Here is a 20138-nt window from a genome sequence, read left to right as displayed (position 1 = left end):
CTGCAGGAAACCTGGAGAGGGGCTTGGGACAAGGGCCTGTAGGGACAGGCCAAGGGGAATGGCTTTAACCTGCCAGAGGGGAGCCTGAGCTGAGCTCTTAGGCAGAAGCTCTTCCCTGTGAGGGTGCTGAGGCGCTGGCCCAGGGTGCCCAGAGAAGCTGTGGCTGCCCCATCCCTGGCAGTGCTCAAGGCCAGGTTGGACACAGGGGCTTGGAGCAAGCTGCTCCAGTGGAAGGGGTCCCTGCCCGGGGCAGGAGTTGGAGCTGGATGAGCTTTAAGATCCCTTCCAACCCAAACCAGGCTGGGACCCTGTGATTCTCTGCTCTCAGCTGTGTCACCTGCAGGACCGGATGCCCAAAGCCAGACTTTAGCACAAGTGCTTCAAGGCCTCTTCCTGACTGTTCCCATCTCCATCCCCATCAGCCCATGGGGATGAACACGGCTCCTCAGGGGCAGTTCAAGGCAATCAGGGTTGGAGCACAGAAGAAAGTTACAAAGATTAGAACAAGGTGTTACTTCGAAGGTTTATATAGACAGATGTGCATATAGGATAGAATTACTTCACACTGTATCACACCCATTGTACCATGTCATATGTATTACCAGTAATACAATATCAATTAGATGTAATGTTACAGCGCGTCCTGTAACTTGTCACTGAACTCAAAGAGCCCCAAGCGAGCCCGAGGTGACACCGTGTGTCTGCATCCACCTGCACAAGGGAAGCGCAGTGGGACCGCTCCTGGCACTAGGGACACCCCATTCCCCGAGCCTGCACATGGGAATCCCCACGTGTAGGTTCATCCAGAGACTCCCCTTGGGGATCCAAGACACGTGCGTGCTCCGGGGTGAATGCTCCGGAGAGATGCTGTCTGTGGACACTGAGCGCACGTCACCAGGACCGCAAGAGTTAAAAGTGTGGCCAAGAGGGCAGGCGAAGGCAGTGACCTCCACAGGGCCCTGCTGGGATGAGTTTCAGCTTGAAGCGAGTTTCCCAACAGCTCAGACCAGACTCTCAGTGCTATTCCAGGGCACGTGGTGCAAGACAACCCCTGCAGCACCAGGAGCTGCTCAGAGCTTTCCAATGCAGACACATCCCAACTGCTTCAGCACAGCCCAGACCTGCCCCTCTGGGGACAGTCAGGCACCAGTGCCAGCCTCACAGCCAGCACTGCACCTCCACACCTGCTCCAGAAGCTGCCATCCCATCCCTCTCCTCCACGCAGGCAAAGCTGGCACCACAAGAGCACCGTTAGCACTGCAGTCAGAGTCACTGCCGGCCAGTTCTTTACAGGAGAGGAGCAGCTCTGCTCTGGAGCCAGGCTGAGAGAGCTGGGCTGGGGCAGCCTGGACAAGAGAAGGCTCCTGAAGGGGAGACCTGAGAGCAGCTCCAGTGCCTGAAGGGGCTGCAGGAAACCTGGAGAGGGGCTTGGGACAAGGGCCTGTAGGGACAGGCCAAGGGGAATGGCTTGAACCTGCCAGAGGGGAGACTGAGATGAGCTCTTAGGCAGAAGCTCTTCCCTGTGAGGGTGCTGAGGCGCTGGCCCAGGGTGCCCAGAGAAGCTGTGGCTGCCCCATCCCTGGCAGTGTTCAAGGCCAGGTTGGACACAGGGGCTTGGAGCAAGCTGCTCCAGTGGAAGGGGTCCCTGCCCGTGGCAGGGGTTGGAGCTGGAGGAGCTTTGAGGTCCCTTCAACCCACACCAGGCTGGGACTCTGAGCTCAGCAGCCGCTTTGGGGAGCCCAGGCACAGTGCAGGGGCTGCTGTACAAGTGCCATGAAGGCAAAGCAGCTGCTGAGGAGCAGAACCACCCTTTGCCCAAGCAGGCGCTTTGCCGGGTCAGACCCCTCTGCCGGGGCTCTGGGGCAGCAGCAGGATTTCACCAGCAGGTCCCAGAGCCCCAGTGCAGCTCCAGGCCCTGGTGCTCCACAAAGGGCATTAGAACCCCCTGAGCGAGCGCCCGTGTCCAGCAGCTCCCGTCACAGGGCAGGAACAGTTTATTTTTAGAGCTCAGGCTCAGCAACATCCATTTCCGCAGCAGCCATCGAGCGGCTCCGGCAGCTCCAGCACCGCTGCTGGCACACAACAAAGGCGATGCTGTTTGTCAGCAGGACAGTCTGAACCGGCCGGGGCAAGCAGGGAGCCCGCAATCACAGGGGAAGCAGCAGCAGCAGCGTGCCAGGGCAGAGCACACGGGACAGGGGCAGGAAAAGCAGGAGGATGCTCGCTGCGTGGCTCTGCAGCTCCGGTGTGCTCACACACCCCCCCCAGTGCGGTGTCAGAGGTGGACAGTTACACCTTTGGGAACAAATATTGACCAGCAGAGCTCGGCACCACCAGGAACGCTGCCTTCTGAAGCCTTCCCACAGCCTAAGAGATGGCTTCTGCTGCACAGCTTTAAAGCAGAACATATTAAAAGATCAAACATTTATAGAATCATGGAGTCCCAGCCTGGTTTGGGTTGAAGGGACCTTAAAGCTCCTCCAGCTCCAATCCCTGCCACGGGCAGGGACCCCTTCCACTGGAGCAGCTTGCTCCAAGCCCCTGTGTCCAACCTGGCCTTGAACATGTACGTTCCAGAGGTGCACTTGCACTGGCTTCCAAGCCTCAGGCTGTCCTTCCCTCAATCCAGAGTGCATGAGCAGGGGAGTCAGTGCCCGACCCCGGAACCACCAGTGCTCCTGGCACTGCCAGGGCAAGCCACAGCCGTGACGTGGTTTCTCTTCATCCTCCATCAGTACCCAGACTGTGAAGGCAAGCTCACCAAGCTTCAAGCATCCAAAACCAGGGACTGACAGAACAGCCCTTTATCCAGGGCTGGAGGCACCTCAGGAGGCCTCAGGGCCATTCTCCTCCCCAGGAGCAACCAGATGAGGTTGCTCAGGACCTTGTCCAGCCACAGCTTGAACATAGCCAGGAGTTTCCTTCACCTCTCCAGCCCCTATCTCAGTTCTCAGCCCCCACTCCCAATTAAAACATGTTTCCTTGTGTCCACATAGGATTTCCATGCTCTGGTACCAGCCCATTGCCTCATCCCGTAACAAGCAGAGCCATGTCCTCTCCACACACTCCCACCATGGGCAGCAATCAAACCTTCTCCTCCTCTTCTCCACCACTCCAGCCTTGTCCAGGGGACCCCACAGCAGACCCTGATGGGCTGAGCAGAGGGCATGGGCCCTTCCCTCAACACGCTAACACAGCCAGAGACACTGCTGGCCTCTGACAGCCCCTTGGTGTCCACGTGGACCCACCAAGGGCTCTGCTGCCTTCAAGCCAGCTACTCCAGGGCAGGGCTGGCATCTGCCACTGCTGAACATCACAAGGACCCATCGCCCTGTTTCTCCAGCCTGCCACGCTCCCTCTGAAACCCAGACGTGCCTTCTCTCTGCTACATTTGCTGTCACCCACAGCCCGGCCGTGCTGCACTCACCCGTTAATAAACGCATTATAAAGCAAATACCAGGACTAATGTGGTGTCACATCTCCAAAACAAACCTCAGCTGCTCTGCTCAGACATTACACACTAACAGCTGTGAAGCCACACACTGGTTATTCCTAACCCATCCTTGGCAGGGTATGGCCACCACGAGCAGCAGCACCACAGCAGCTTCCAAAGGGGGTCCCACGTGTCGTCCCAAGCCCATGAAGGTACCGTGAGCTGACAGCACACCAAGCATGCTCCACACAGGTTACACAGCACGCAGGTCACCTTCTGTACCACCACAAACTGACCGCTGGGTTGAGTGCTCTATTCCCTCCTGCTTCAAAAATGACACCCAAGAGACATTCAAAGCTGGGGTGCCCGGAGCAGCCTCTTCCCAACACAGACCCAACCGGCAAGGAAAGGAACAATCCTACTTGAATGGAATAAAGACACATCTTAATTTCACCTGAGCACACACTAAAACCGGCAGTGCTTTGAGCTCCATACCCTCTCCTGGGAACACGGGAGTAATAAAAGCGGATAAACAGAATCCAGCTTCAGTCACAGGAACACACACGCTGGGAAGAGCAAAGCTGGAGGGTCTCAGTCCTTCAGAAATGAAGCATGGGACCGTGAAGCGCACAGCCCTGACACATCACCACTGAGCAGCCACCTCTCAGTGACTCCAAAAAGGACTTCAAACCACAGGCTTCAACACTTCACTAACACTGAACCAGCTGCAGGCTCAGCTGGCACCCGCCTGCTGCTCATCAGCTCCAGAGTCCCAGCCTGGTTTGGGGTGGAAGGGACCTTAAAGCTCATCCAGCTCCAACCCCTGCCATGGGCAGGGACCCCTTCCACTGGAGCAGCTTGTTCCAAGCCCCTGTGTCCAACCTGGCCTTGAACACTGCCAGCGATGGGGCAGCCACAGCTTCTCTGGGCACCCTGTGCCAGCGCCTCAGCACCCTCACAGGGAAGAGCTTCTGCCTAAGAGCTCATCTCAGTCTCCCCTCTGGCAGGTTAAAGCCATTCCCCTTGGCCTGTCCCTACAGGCCCTTGTCCCAAGCCCCTCTCCAGGTTTCCTGCAGCCCCTTTAGGCACTGGAGCTGCTCTCAGGTCTCCCCTTCAGGAGCCTTCTCTTCTCCAGGCTGCCCCAGCCCAGCTCTCTCAGCCTGGCTCCAGAGCAGAGCTGCTCCGGCCCTCGCAGCATCTCCATGGCCTTCTCTGCACTCACTCAAGCAGGTCCAGAGGAGGCCATGAAGACGACCAGATGATTTTCAAGCCAAAAAGTTTCTTCTCTAACCACGTCACCTCCCCTCACGCACAATCCATGTGGAGGTAAGGATCATGTCTCTGTCTGACTGGCACAAGCACATCTCCATCACCCATGTCCATTCTGCAGCCCAATACACCCAAACTCACCCCATCCTCCGGGCTGGCACTGGGGTGCTTTTCACACGCTTCCAAGCGGAGCCATCACTCCTGACAGTTGCTGAAGACCTGAAAGAAAAAGTTGGTGGAGCCAGCCCTGTGCACTTCACAGAAGAAGAGACACGTCCAAAGCCCTGCAGGTTCCCAGCACCGGCGAAGGAGTTGCCATGGATATCCTGTGCTGTGCAAACACTCTAATCCTGTGCTGGGACGAGTGCTTGGCACAAAGCACCGAGTCAGCTGGGAAGAGCCCGACACTGTGCTCTGCAACACAGCCCAGCATCACCCAGCGCTGCAGGGAGCAGGCCTGAGGACACTGAGCCAGCACCTGAGCGTGTGCCCAGCAGCAGGAGGGACAGTGCCCTCCCAGGCAGCTCTGCTGCAACCCCGGTACCACACCTGAGAGGCAGCCAGGGAGAGCAGCAGCGTGCTGTTCTTTAGCAGAGCACACAGCCACTGCGCTCCGTAGCCACACGGATTGACAGCCAGAGAACAAAGATCTTGGGCACTGAGATCAGCTGCTCAGGGAGGGGATCCTGCCCCTCTGCTGTGCTCTGGGGAGACCCCCCCTGCAGCCCTGATCCAGCTCTGGGGCAGCAGCACAAGAGGGACGTGGAGCTGTTGGAGCGAGGCCAGAGGAGGCCATGGGGATGCTGCGAGGGCTGGAGCAGCTCTGCTCTGGAGCCAGGCTGAGAGAGCTGGGCTGGGGCAGCCTGGAGAAGAGAAGGCTCCTGAAGGGGAGACCTGAGAGCAGCTCCAGTGCCTAAAGGGGCTGCAGGAAACCTATGAGGGAGCTTTAAGCTCCCTCACACCCACACCAGTTTGTGACTCTGTGCAAGGCAGGACTGCTGGACACAGGGCAGACACATGTGATAACTCCCCTCTAACACACACAAGCCAGCCGATGCTCTTACACTGCAAACATTCCATCAGTGTGCAGCACTGTCTGCTCCACAATGAAACTTGCGAGCAGCAGTAGACCCAGCAGTGCTGCAACGTCACACAGGGATGAAAACATCACCTGGTGACAGCAGGAGGCTGGGAAGACAGAGAACAACATGTCACATTTCCAAACAGCCCTGGAGCAAGCCCAGGCTCGCAAAGGTGATGTGAGTTGTGTGAGTGCCTGGAATAGGATCAAGGAGGAGATTTAGAATCAAATAATAGTTTGAGTTGGAAGGGATCTTAAAGCTCCTCCAGCTCCAACCCCTGCCATGGGCAGGGACACCTTCCACTGGAGCAGCTTGCTCCAAGCCCCTGTGTCCAACCTGGCCTTGAACACTGCCAGGGATGGGGCAGCCACAGCTTCTCTGGGCACCCTGGGCCAGCGCCTCAGCACCCTCACAGGGAAGAGCTTCTGCCTAAGAGCTCAGCTCAGTCTCCCCTCGGGCAGGTTAAAGCCATTCCCCTTGTCCTATCACTACAGTCCCTGATGCAGAGCCCCTCTCCAGCATCCCTGTAGCCCCCTTCAGACACTGGAAGCTGCTCTGAGGTCTCCAGCAGCTTCTCTTCTCCAGGCTGAACAGCCCCAATGTTCTCAGCCTGGCTCCATACAGGAGGTGCTCCAGCCCCTGCTCATCCTCATGGCCTCCTCTGGCCTTGCTCCAACAGCTCCATCTTCTTATGTTGAGGACACCAGAACTGCACCCAGTGCTGCAAGTGGGGTCTCATGAGAGCAGAGGGGCAGGATCCCCTCCCTGAGCTGCTGCTCATGCTCTGGGGATGCAGCCCAGGATACAGAACATTTGTTGTGCTCTTACCCCATTGCTGCCACTGCCAATGGACTCGTGTCTGCCCTGCGGTACCACGCTTTCAGTTTGCATCTTTACTTGTGAGGTTGATTCCTGCATCTCCTGAAGGCTCAGCACTGGCCTGTGTGAGTCAGCAGCCACTGACCCCACAGCAAGCAGCACGTCCAGCTTTGTTATCCTCCATCCCTAACCCTGCTGAGCATCCTGCCGCCCTCAGACCTGACCCATGAATCAGTCATCATTAAACATGCTTTTCACCCTAAACCAAACCAAGGCTGATACCAAGTGTAGCATGATCCCTGCCGAGCTGCCACAGGAACGACTGCAAGAATTGAACAGCATCATGAAGGGAAATGTAACACCTGCAGTGAGCTCAGCTTTTGGAGCACTATCCCATTTAGGGATGAAACCTCCAGGCTGCTGCAGCAGGATGAGCTCCTGCCCTCTGACAGCAGCCTGGGGCTGCCACCATCTCAGGGTGACGACAGAGTTGCTGCCCACGAGCAGCAGATCTACAGGAAGCAAAGGGTTCTGCTATCACCACACACCGAAGTTACCTCAAATCACCCAAGCACATTCCAATGCAATTCATGTAAAGCACAGAACAATACAGGAAACGCAACGGTCTGACTTGCTGCAAAATAGGAACCAACCTACAGGTGATGGAAGTGCAGGCTGCTGAGGAGCAATGAACCCTGCACGTTGTGCTGGCTGGAAACTCCTCTTGAGGAGGAGCTCGGGTAAGTTAAAGGGTTACTGCAAGGGAAAACCCAGCAGGTTTCTCACATTACCTCTGACAAGCAGGCTCAGCTCCTTCACCAGTGATTCACTGTGGCACCAGGGCGACAAGCACAAACTGAAACCTGTAACTGGAGCAAGCAGGGTCAGAGCTGAATTCCTATTACCCTGGCAAAGAACAGGCGTAGGAACTGCAGCCACAGGGAAGCGATGCCATCACCTCGGTGTGCCTGGGCCAGCCATGCCAATGGACACAGCCCCAAGCTGATGGCAGTGGCTGAGGGGAGCAGCAGTCGCCCCACAGCCCTGGGCTGCAGCAGGCAGAGCTGACACAGCACCAGCACACAGGGAGCAGCACAGGACCTGAGCACTGACCTGCCCCTGCCGAGGATGGGACAAAGGCTGCAGCAAAGGTGGAACCACACCAACAGGTTCTCCAGCAACTAAAGCTGGAGCAATTGAGACCAGAAGGGTGAGAGGCACCTTCCTCGCCATAAACACCCAAGCAGCTGGGCCCACAAACATGCTTCAGGAGCAAACAGCTCCAGGAGCTACAGCTGCAGTGTGACAGTTCACAGTGCAGATCACCTTGAGACAGCGAGACAGGCTGGGGTCGCTCTGCACAGAGCCACGGGCATTGCCCCTCTCAAAGCTTCAGCTCTGCACAGGACGAACCAGTTACTTTGGTACAGTTCCATCACATGAAGCCTTTGGGTCAGTACATTTAAGATTGTATGGGTGGAAATAAAGCATCAAGATAGTTGACAGCTCTTGTGCTGCTGGGACGTGCCGGGCCTGGCTGGAGCTGGGCAAGCACCGTGTCCCCAGTGACAGAGTGGAGGCTCCTCAGAAACAGGCAAAGGATGAACAAGAATGGACCGCAAAGTGCCCTGGGGATAAAGTGAGCATCAGGAGAAAATGGGGTGAGAAGGCACAGAGATTGTTCAAAACAAGGAGCTCAAAGTCACCGTGCAGCTACGGGGCTGTCCTCAAAACCTGCGTGCTCCAGCACCCCAAGGATGGCCAACAGAGAAGGACAGGACATCCTCCCAATACTTAAAGGGGCTACAGGAACCCTGGAGAGGGGCTTTGGGCAAGGGCTTGTAGGGACGGGACAAGGGGAATAGCTTTAACCTGCCAGAGGGGAGACTGAGATGAGCTCTTAGGCAGAAGCTCTTCCCTGTGAGGGTGCTGAGGCACTGGGATTCAGTGATATTCAGCTGCTCCTACACCTGCGGAGGGACCAGCTATTACAGAAATCATTCTAGGAAAGCCTCTCTCTCCTCATTTTGTAATGTACAAACTAAATAGAAGGAAACATTTTACCCCCGAGGGCTGTCCAGCACTGCAGAGGGGCCCTCAGAGGCACTGAAACCTCAGCAGTCTGGCTGGGGGGCCCTGGATTAGAGGCTCTCAGAGGTCTCTTCTGGACATCCTCAACTCCTCCACATCTCCAGTATTGGCAGCCGCTTCCAAGCTCCTTCCTGATCCCACCACCTCAGCTTTCAGCTGGAGTCTCAGGGCAAGAAGCAAGAAAAGCCCCTCTGTGCTGTACTCCAGACCTTACAGTGCTCACCAAGGGTTAACTGGATACCCAACGCCAGTGAAGAATGCTGCTCTGGGAGCACTCATCCCAGGATGCGAGCTGCCCATGCCCTGCACCAGCCCAGCAGAACCCAGACAAGGCAGCTAAAGCATCCCCCCGCTGAAGGCTCTTCAGACACCAACCCCTGAGTAAAGGGCTGAGGACCAAAGCCACAGAGAGCACAACACGAAACTCAAGCTCTTTGAAATCTAAGAAAGCTGCTTGGAGAAGACAACGCTCACCTGGAGCATCGATCACAAGAGCCAATGTCAATCTTTGATGAATTAATACTTACCTCAAGATCCTCTCTAATCTCCTTGAGAACACTTATCTGTTCAAGGTGATTAGATTCTCCTGGACAGGCTAATTACAGCTAATGATAACTCTGTGAGTGGCAGCCTGCCAGAGCAGCTCAGAAAGAGTTTGGATCATGAGCAAGTCAAGTAGAGCGGCTGTGCCATGTGAAACTGCCTCCCTGCACAGGCATCACCTCGGGCATCACCTCTGCCCTGCAGCTTTCCAAGTCAGCCACAAACCTTGGTCAAAAACCACCCTAAAAGGGGACAATCAAGGGCATTACAATGGTCCCAGTGCTGGCACTGAACTCCTTCCACTGAGCTTTGCTGACTGGGTGGGTTTGCTCAGCATGAGCAGGGCCCAAGCATGAGGAAGCTGAAGTTCAGTCCCACCTACACAAAACTTAACCACAACCTGTGCTTCGTTATGGGAACAAAGGCCTTGAGACCAGAGCAGACTGGAAGACGAAGGAGTTGCATCTCTTAGCAAGGAGCTACAACCTGAAAGATAAGAGGAAACTTACAGCCAGCCTGGAGCCTAGGAAAGAACCCAGGGATGGATGTGGAGACCCCAAACCAAATTTCACTGCTGGACCAAGAGGCACATGAGCAGCGTGTGGTGGCTGGGTGCAGAGAACATCAGGGTATAAAACCCCCGTGATCTCCTTGTCCTGGGTCCATCCCCAGAGGCTCCCAGCTCCAGCTGCTCCCACCCCTGTTCCACTCCAGTATTTACCTCAAATCGAATGTCCAAGACCCTGCTGGGGAAACCCCAGGGAGGAGAATTCTCCTTCCCACAGCTCTCTGGCTGGGTGACTCCTGGAGCTCCTCAAGCCACGTGCATCACTCCAGAGCAGGGCATTGCAGGGGAAAACTGCAAGAATTACTCAGCTGTTATCACTCTGCACAGCTTCAGAGCAGGGAATACGAAGCAGAGGCACATGACCTGCAGGGAAGCTTCACTGGCAGTGGGAGTTGGTGTCTTCATAGATTTACAAAGATACAGGAGGCTTTATACACGGAATGCCAGAATCCCAGCCTGGTTTGGGATGAAGGGACCTCAAAGCTCCTCCAGCTCCAACCCCTGCCACGGGCAGGGACCCCTTCCACTGGAGCAGCTTGCTCCAAGCCCCTGTGTCCAACCTGGCCTTGAACACTGCCAGGGATGGGGCAGCCACAGCTTCTCTGGGCACCCTGGGCCAGCGCCTCAGCACCCTCACAGGGAAGAGCTTCTGCCTAAGAGCTCATCTCAGTCTCCCCTCTGGCAGGTTAAAGCCATTCCTCTTGGCCTGTCCCTACAGGCCCTTGTCCCAAGCCCCTCTCCAGGTTTCCTGCAGCCCCTTTAGGCACTGGAGCTGCTCTCAGGTCTCCCCTTCAGGAGCCTTCTCTTCTCCAGGCTGCCCCAGCCCAGCTCTCTCAGCCTGGCTCCAGAGCAGAGCTGCTCCAGCCCTCGCAGCATCCCCATGGCCTCCTCTGCCCTCGCTCCAACAGCTCCACGTCCCTCTTGTGCTGCTGCCCCAGAGCTGGATCAGGACTGCAGGGGGGGGTCTCCCCAGAGCACAGCAGAGGGGCAGGATCCCCTCCATGTCCTGTTGCTCACGCTCCTCTCGGAAAAATACACTCCATTTGAAAAGAAACACTTCAATTGGAAGCTTTAATGCAGCAGAACTTCCCAGTGAAACCAAGCAGGCAGTAAAGAGGCATCACACGGGGCTGCGAGAGCCCCAGTGAGCAGCTCCTGCTGCCCACACACACCGAAGGGAGCTCCCGATGGGCTGAGCTCAACTCTCCCAACAACCAAACCCACCAGGGATCTCCACCAGGCAACGCGCTGGGCTGTTCCCTCAAGCAAAGCTCAACAGTGAGCACTCAAACAAAACCCACAGCTTCATCTGCAACTACAGCAACACACACCAGGAGCCACTCGGGCAGCACAGCACAGCTTATGCAATGAAGGTGATCTCAGCACAGGAGCAAAGTGAGGTTTCTATCAGCTAGTCCCAAATAGCCAACAGAGGAACCAGCTGGGGTGTCTACCAGGGCAATCACCTTCCAAACTCAAGCTACAGAGGTTACAGAGGTGTTAAAAGCCAGGGAGGCACAGCGAGGGCAGCACTGAACCTGCAAAGCCTTTAGCAGCACAGGCAGAAGAAGGTACCTCTGGCACACACCTTCAGAGCTGGGCTGAGCCCAAAGACCCAGCAGAAGGGACAATAGAGCAGCAAGAGACCTTTACAGAGTCATTCCAGTCAAACAAGCAGCAGCCTCCATGGCTGCTCGCATGGAAGAGGACACATTGGAAGAGCTGCAGCCCAATACCTGGAGCTCTCTTGCCCCTGTCATTAGCTGGAAGGTGTAACTACAACACCGAGCAGTGTGAGCTGGCACGGGCGGGCATGGCCACCAGTGAAGAGCAGTGGTTTTGAAGAGCATCACAGAGGCTTTATTCCGTCCATGAGAAACTTTCACCACGTGCTGTATCTTTGTGCTCCTGACGCACAGCCACAGTCACTGAGCTCTCATGGAGCCAGTGCTGAGAAGGCAGCACAGGAACCTCCAGCACTGCTCTCCCCCAGCAGCTGCTGAAGGCTCCACAATGCAGAGCAGCTCCAACCCCTTCCCATGGTGCTCACAATCATTTCCTTGGGTGTTTGTGTTTGTTGTTTCAGCCTAAAACAGATCAAATGGCCTTAAAATAAACCCGGTCGTTCCGATCTAAAATAATTGGTGAAGAAAGCCACTTGTTTGCTCCTGGCTGACTTGGCAGCAGCACAGAACAATACTCTGACACGGGTTCAAGCAGAGCATTAGAACTTCCCCAACCCTCCCAAGACAGTGGCGGCTGGTGCAGACCTGGGCTAGTTCAAGAGCAGCAGCATACCAGAAGGGATTAGAAGGGAATTAGCCAAACTGCTGCGAGGGAACCACATTCTCAGGTGCATTACAGGGCATTCTTGTTTGGCTGGAGCTTGGGGGTGGGATTTAAACAACTTCAAGTAGAGAAACACACACCACTGACCTCCTGAGCTGCTGCCCACCACAGCCTGAGCACAGGACACCGGTCCCAGATGTCCCTTTAGAGCTGCAGGGGTTTACATTAACACTTGACAACAAGCTCCAGGATCTGCTTCAGGCTGGAGCACAGAGGGGACCAGAAGATTAACTCTGTGCCTGGAGGACAAACAGCTTCTGTGCAGCCTCTACAGAGCTGAACCTGCTCAGGGGGCTTGGTCCTTTAAAGGTGCATTATTTTATAAAGCTTTAGCCACCATTAACACCCATGCCCTGGAACAGAGCCATCACACACTCCACAGCATCGAAGGTGACAGAGCACTTGTGTTCCAAGTGACACGAATAAACGGGATCCTGCCAACACGGTAACACCCCCAAACCCCTCCAACACCAACACGTTTACGTTTGGCCGACTGAGCGCAGACAGACAAGGAAAAGCACTACGACAACACCGCTCTGGATCAACCCCCACAGCCCCCGGTCCCTGTGGCACCACCGCCCCGCAGCCTGTCCCCAACCCATCCCCTGCAGCAGCGGGGCAGGACTTGGGAGTCACCACGAAGCGCTGGAACCTCCCTCCTGGCCCCAACCCCAGCGCCACGGCCCCTTCCCACGGGACACGGTCACACAGAGCCCGTGGGGATGGGGCAGCGCCGGCGGCAGGCACCGCGGCGGCAGCAGGTGACAAACACGGACCAGCCCCAGGAGAGCAGCGCCGGGGGTGCCTGTGCTGGCGCCGGTGTCTCCGGCCGCGGGGGGGGTGCCGCAGCCGCTGCAGCAGCGGGAGGCGGAGGGACGGGGCTGAGCGGGGCGGCCCATGCCGGGGGCGCGGAACGAGCAACCCGAGCCGAAAGGATTCGATCACAGCAAAGGCGCGACCCGCACCCGCACACCCAAGGGGTTCACCCCGCACAGGCGCAACCCGCGGCCGCCGGGACGCCCGGAGGACACCGCGCCCGCCGCGCCAGGCCCCGCTCCGGCCCGCGGTACCTGTAGTAGCTGAGCAGCCCGTTGCTGAGCACGAACCAGCGGCGCTGGTAGCCCTTCAGGTAGTTGGTCCACTTGAAGAGCCAGCCCTTGTAGGTGTCGGAGCCCGGCGCGGCGGGCGGCCCGGCCCCCGCCGCTGTGCCGCGGCCGCCCGGCTCGGCGCTCATGGCCGGCAGGTCCCGGCGGGCCAGGCAGGGCACAGCGCTGAGCAGCGAGACCAGCCCGCGGGTGCCGCTGCCGCACAGCGCGGCCGCCTTCCCCATAGACCCGCCGCGCTCCGCCAGGGGGCGGTGCCGCCGGCACGTGACGCGCCGCGAGCGGGGGGGGGGCGTGAGGCGAGGCGGCGCGGGCGCCCCCTGGCGGCGGGGCGGGGAAAGGCCCCGCCGCCATTTCATGAAGCGCGCCCGGGCAGTGGGACGGGGAGACCCACGGCCCCGGATGGTGCTCCACAGCCTGCCCTGGTTGTGCCATTGCTCCAGCACCGCTCTCTAATACCACATTGAAACCCCCTGGTAAAGCTCCTTGAGGCTTCAGTTTGCATTGGGTGGTAAAAAGCACCTCAGCCCTTCTGCTGCAGGCAGAGCAGAGGCAGAGGGGCAGGCAAGGAGCAGGGCCTGGCAGCTCCAGTGGCACTGCCCTGTCCTGGGCAGAGAGGCTGCAAGGAAGGGCCATGGAATCAGGAGGGAAGAAACGCCCGGAGCCAGCCTGCTTAAATAGTGAGGTGCCTGTGGGGTAAGGCCGGGGAGCCCAGCTTCCCGAGGGAAGGACACGCACAGGGCACAGCTCTGCATGCACCCTGCCCGGCTCAGCCCTGGAGAGCAGAGGAGTGCAGAGCTCTGCACGGTGAAGGTGCTGCAGAGGTGGGAGAGGAAGGGAGGAAAGCACTTGAGCCGTGCCCTGCGGAAGGCACAGGCTGCAGCGTGCTTGAGGCATCCCCCGCTGCAGAGCAGGGATCTGCACCCAACAGGCACCGTCTGCTGCCCGGCCGCGGGGCAGACTTGGGCAGGGAGCAGGACACGAGCTGGGCTGTGCCACGTCCCCCCTTGGGCTGCCCGCAGCTGCAAACTGCCCAGTCAGCACTTGTGGCACTTCTGCACCGCTGAGCCACGTCCTGCAGCTTCCTCCTGCACAAAGGGGCACGGCCTCTCAAAGCCACACAGCAGAAACCCTGCCAGGGGAAGGGTCTCATCCTGCCCCCAAGAACAGCTTCATTGCCACCTTCAGTAAGAACACAAGGAATGAGAGACTGAAGCGAAGGCGACAAAGCAGGAACCTGCCCTCCTGGCCCAGTCACTCCATCAGGAGACATCCTGCTCCCTGCAGAGGCAGCAAAGCCAGACCTGTCTTCATGCCACTGCTCCAATACGCTCAAGCTATGAGGGGCAGCCCCAGCCCTAGAGCCCTCAATGCACCTGCTCTCTCAAACCTATTGCTTTGCCTGGAGGTGCTCAGTCCCAGCAGAGTCAGCAGCTTTGCCAGGAGGAAGGAGAACAGATTTTGTGCTTTATTTCTTGCCCTTCTTGCCCTTGCCCTTCTTCCCTTTTGGCTTGTAGAGGCACCGGACCAAGTAGCCTTTCCAGAGGGCCTGGATGCGGGCAGCAGCACGGTTCTTGGTGTTCAGCTCCTTCAAAGCCTCCTCCTCCTTCTCCTGGAGCATCTTGCGTTCCTCCTCGATCTGGGTGTACTCCTGGAGAAGCAGAGCGTGTTTCTCTGTCAGCAGGGACAGCTGGGCCTTCTCCTCGGCATAGGCAGCATCAATCTCCTCATACTCAGCCTAGCAAGAGAGCACATACCAGGTACCGCAATTGTGAGAGCCTTCAGCAGCTCCTCCCTGTACATCCCTAGGTAAGGGTTCCTAAACCCATCCCAAACACAAGCAGAGCCACGTGTGGGAGCGGAGCTGAGTCCTTCCAAAGGGACACAAAAAGGTGCCCAGTACCCAGGGAATCTCCTGGGACACCAGGTCCTCACGGCACTCTCATCATTCTCCCTGTGTTGCACCCACCCTCAGCTGGGACCTGAGCAGGCCAGAGCCCCTCCTGCAGATGCTCTCTGCAGAGCCATGTATCACTGTGGGTAAGGCTGAGCCTGAGCCACCAGCTCTGCTGAGGTGGTGTTTAAATGAGCAGCTCATCTGCTGTTTGCTGCTGAGAGCACGTGAAAAGCCAGGCCATGGCAGCCTGGGAAAGGCAGTTTCCATGGCAGCGCTGCCCTCCCAAGCTCAGCTGCAGTTTATGCCTTTCCTAATGGTCTTGAGGAAGCCACAGGGAGGTGGAAGATCAGGGGAACCAGCAGAGTGGATGCGTGGTGCCTTAGTGAGTTCTGCCTCTAACATGCTGTGACATGGTGCCGCCCAGCAGCAAACAACCACATTGTTAAACCCCTGACAAGAGGGACCATCTCCTGCGGTTAGCAGCCAGCTTTTAGGCCCCTCCCCACATTTGGCTTTGTCAGGAATCCAGCAGCTTTTCTCCATCTCCATAAGGAGGGTGAGAACAGGAAAACAAGCAGGGCCTTCTCAGAGCTGAGGTCGGGGGTGCCGGGGTGCCCCTTAGCCTGCTGTGGTTCAGCTGGGACCAGTGCTACGGAGCCTGTTCGGTGTCTCAGCACATCTCTCTGGGGTGCCAGCAGAACCAGGAGTGTGATTTGGACACTAGGCAGGACTGAGGGTTGAAGCCAGACTATCCCCTGGCAGCAGGTGGATGTGTGTGACAGAACGTGGGCAACCTTTTGGCTCCAAATACAGTGGGATTTAGCAGCGGGTGTAACTGAAAGTCAAAGCAGCAGAGACCTCCTGAACACACAGGCAGGACAAACGTAAAGCCCGTGCTGCTTCTGGATGGAGAACTGCCCCTCACTTCCACAGCCACCCGTGTAAAAGCCACGTGTCCATGTGGACAGGAATCCACCTGAAGGCGTCACCTCCTGGGAGAGCACAGCACCGAAAGCAGATACCTGTTTTTCTGCCATGTCTGTGTCGTATTTCTGGACCCAGTTCCAAATTTCCATCTCCAATCTGCACTTCCTCTGAAACAAAAGACAAGTTCCTTGCAGGGGCCTGAACCCTGGGAAAAAGTAGCCTGCGCTAGAGAACAGGGTAGCTTTGAGCCCCAGCACCACCACATGGGAGCGTATACACCTCCTCCTTGTGGCAAGCTTCCTCCAGCTAACACACACACTGTGCGCCCTCGTTTAGGATTCTCATGGGATATTCCCTGAGGCCAAAAGGGCCTTATTTGGTTTACAGCGTGGAGCCAGGGATTGAAACACATCTGCAAGGTGCATTCTGCAGCAGGGGATGAACATGCCTGATGGAATGTGGCAAGTCATCGACAAACTGAGGCAACCACCCTCAAATCAGAGCAATAGAGAACTGCTAAACATGGAAGTGAGACAGAAAGAACTCAGAAAATGGTGCTTTTTAAAACGAAGAGGTAATTCTCGCTGTGAAACACTGGAGGCTGTACTGCAGTTACCAGATACACCAGTTTACCCCTGTGCTCCACGGAACCATCATTGGAAAGGTCAGCTAGAGCCCAGCACAAGTGCTTCCCATATGGCAATGACCCAGGGTGTCTCACAGGCTCCCAGGCCATCATGAGGTCACACCTCAGCTATTTAAACCACAAGTGCAGTCTTGGGCTAGAGGATGTTCTAAGGAGGGGGAAAAGAGCCTTCTGGGGTCAGGAAATGTGCCTGCACGAGCATTGGAATGAGCCGAGCAACTCCCCAACAAACACTGTGGTGCCCAGCAGCCTTGGAAGCAGCTGCCTGGTAAAACCACTCTACTAAAGGAGGTGAAAATGCGGAGCTTTGGGGATTGTACTTTGTCAGCACCCAGCCCCACTGCCACCCTGCATGGTTCAAAGCAAGAGTGAAAGAGAATTCCGTTGCATATAAGTGCTACCCTGCACTTGTTTGGAGTAAATACTCACTAGGAGCAAACTGAGGGGGAATAACGCCCCTTTTCCAGCTCTGGATTCTCTGTGTCACCAGCATGTCCTGCCCACTACTCCTGTTTCCTCCTCCTGCATCTGCTCGGCACTGGGATAAATTACATTTCCCCCTCATTCGACTCAACCCCATCCTTGGCTTGTGTCTTCAGCCAAGAGCCAGGCAGCTCAGGAGCTGTTCAGCTCTCAGAATCAGCTGTGCTCAACCTTGAACACTACATCACCTCTGAAGATGGCTTTATTAAAGCCAATATTATGTCTGTCCTGCTTACCCTGCACCAAACCCTCGTTTCTTTCACCTCTAGCCCTGCTGCTCTGCACCCTGCCCTGAGCCCAGGCTCACTCCATGCTGTATGAAGGTGTTTTCAGAGCTGAGGCAGCAGCAGGAGGAGGTGAGGGAGCTGCTCCCCTGCTGTCACTGCAGGGTTGCTTGCCACCAGAACCAGCAGAGCGTGAGGATAGAGCAGGTAAGCTCTGACAAAGAGCATGTGCATCCTGCCAGCAGCCAGCAGGAGCTGAGCCACTGCTTACAGCAGCCAGATCTGACAGCAACACTCCAAGTTCTCCATCTCCTGTTCTAGAGCCCCCCTCCCAAGTACCTTCCTGAGCGCCAGCTCAGATGCTCGGTGCTCCACCACAAGTGCAGTGAGTTGTCTCTGCAGCTGCTCAACGTCCTGCTGCAGCCCAGCACACTTGCTCTGGGAGGCTTGCAGCTCCACCTTCTGCTGGTTTTCTCCTTCCTCCTTGATCCTCTGCAAGCTGATCTTGGAGTCTTTGGCCAGGTCTTGAATTCTGGTTTTGAGGTCTTCGATCATATTGTCCTTCTTGCTAATCTAGACCCAGAAACAAGGGAAAGAAATACCATTGAGGAATGCTGGTGAGGTATAAGGCTGGCAGGAGGAGTATGGAACCCTTGTGAAGGTGCAGGAGATCTAAGGAACCACCCTGCTGATGTGGTAGCAAGAGGTATCTGCCACTGCTGGCTGAGGGAACAGAGGTAGGTTTACATGAGGTGCTCTGAAAACCTCCCCCTTCTGCTCATCTGGGGTCCTGTTAATAAAGGCAGAGAATGATCAAACCATAGTGAGACCCACCAGCACTGTTGTCCGAGGAACAGCCAAAATCAGAGCCAGTGGAGTGAGCCCCGTGGCTCCCTCGAGCTTTGGGTTAGCACAGAGTGAGTGCCTGGGGGACACAGCTCAGTGTGCTGTGCAAGAGAAATCCTGAGCTGGGAGCAGTGGAACACATTTATTCATGATGCCCTGGCCAAGCTGCCAAGCTGCACAACAAGATCTCAAATGTCTGGATCCACAGATCCCCAAAGAGCAGAGGGAATGGGGAAAACAGGTCCTGGCCTCCATTAGCACCATTCAGTGCAGCGAGCACATGACAAAACCTTCCCCTCTGTCCCCTCTGGCAGGAAGGAGAGAGAAAAGCACACGTAGGAAACAAAGCGGTGCTTGTCAGGAGCTCAGGCTTGGCTGTGCCACAGGGCTCGCAGCAGGAGCCGGGGAAATGCCCATTCACTTCTCTGTGCCTCAGCTGCCTGCCCTCAACAAACGAAGGGCTCCTCTAACCACACATGAACCGCCAGCGCTCTGAGGCAGCTGGTGTCACCACACTGGAGCTCACAGCAATGGGGGGTTAAGCAGAATGAAGATAGAGCAGACATTAAAGATGGATTTTAATTAGAGCAATCTCTCCCTGGAATGACTTTTCCTCCTTTCAGCAGCAGTGAAGGGAGGCTGGTGCTGGCAGCTACAAACACCACCACAGCAATTTGTGCCTGTCCTTTGAAACACACTGACTTGTGTCACTCAAAGTTGGATGGTGAGAGCAGGTTCCAAACATGCCACATTCCAGTTTTAAAGTAATCCAACATGCAATAAACATTTTTCATTATATTTTCCATGAAAATAGTATATTTTCTATTTAGGATCTGGGTTAGAAATCACTTCTGGAACTTCTTCTTTTAGGAATTGCAAGCAAGGGATGAGGTTTTAGCTTACCAAGTTTGGCTTCAGTTACACTGTGTTGGAAAACATACTCCTCCAATATCATACCTCATCATCTCGAGTCTGAATTGCTGCTGCCAGCTTTGCCTGCAGGGCTGTGATTGCTTCAGTGTGCTCCTTAATCTGGAGGGAGATGTCTGCCACAAACTGGATCTTTCCTTTCTCTTCCGCAGGACTAGTCAGGAGTCTCTCCAGCATGAAATTCCTGAACACCCCGAAGGCTCTGACAAACACTTCAGCTGGTGAGTCTGCCACCCTGGCTTTGGGTTTCAGAGTCTGAGCAAGTGAAGGGTTGGCCAGGAAGAGTCTCAGCACATTTCTAATGGAACATTTCAGACGCTGCTCTAGAAAGCAGAGACGATCCTGTTGTTCCTCAGCTCTCGTGGTGGTCTCTTCCCCAGAGCTGGCAAGCAGGCACTCCATTTCCATGTAAAGCTTTTGCAGCTCCAGCAGGTTCTTTGTGATCTCCGGACCCAGCATAGCAGCGAACCTATCGAGAGAGTCAATCACACGTGGGATCAAACTGCTCATCTCCAGCTTGGCAGCTGTCTCATCCAAAACATTCATGATTCTTTCTGTCTCCATGCTGTCAGGTTTCAGCTGACGAGGGTCTAACATCTTCATGGCATTGAATGTGATCTTTGCCTTCTTTGGAGATGCCATGCCCTTCACCAAGGGCTTGGTGCTTTGCTTCATATCCTGAGATGGGAACACATCTGGATCCTCTGTTGCCATGGCTCCAGTGAGTTGAGAGGTCTTTGAAGCTGCCGACGTGTGAGCTGAGTGTTTGGAAGTCTAACAAGGGCACTACATCTCGTACATGAGGTGACAGTCAAAGATCATCGAGGTCCCTCTGCTGCTGCTGTCACAGACTCTTCCCAGGATTTTCTCTCTGCAAGGAAAACACAGTGACAGCATTAGAGAAACTGTTATTTTGGGAGCACCTGGG

The 20138-nt window shown here is 56.1% G+C and overlaps 2 protein-coding genes across 3 annotated transcripts in view; both read right to left on the bottom strand.

Annotated features, from left to right (window-relative positions):
- Positions 1-13486, bottom strand: part of OSBP2 (oxysterol binding protein 2) — an 83346-nt gene extending 69860 nt beyond the window's left edge. The window contains exons 1-2 of one of the 2 annotated variants that reach the window (XM_080629048.1): positions 13225-13486; positions 4844-4921 (exon numbers count right to left, since the gene is read on the bottom strand). In XM_080629048.1, the coding sequence (XP_080485174.1) occupies positions 4844-4921; positions 13225-13484 (338 nt within the window). In that variant the 5' untranslated portion in view covers positions 13485-13486. The remainder of the gene's footprint in view (positions 1-4843; positions 4922-13224) is intronic. The other variant, XM_080629049.1, reaches the window with a different exon arrangement.
- Positions 13487-14725: 1239 nt separating this feature from the next.
- Positions 14726-19924, bottom strand: DRC10 (dynein regulatory complex subunit 10; the record flags this gene model as incomplete). Its single annotated transcript, XM_080628371.1, has 4 exons — positions 14726-14995; positions 16177-16248; positions 17774-18007; positions 19238-19924. The coding sequence occupies 4 exons, from the start codon at positions 19922-19924 to the stop codon at positions 14726-14728; spliced, it is 1263 nt and encodes a 420-aa protein (XP_080484497.1).
- Positions 19925-20138: the final 214 nt, after the last annotated feature.

The sequence above is a fragment of the Psittacula echo genome (genome assembly GCF_963264785.1).
Source record: "Psittacula echo genome assembly, chromosome: 13".
In the NCBI taxonomy this organism is placed as follows: domain Eukaryota; kingdom Metazoa; phylum Chordata; class Aves; order Psittaciformes; family Psittacidae; genus Psittacula; species Psittacula echo.
This window is presented reverse-complemented; position numbering and strand designations above follow the sequence as displayed.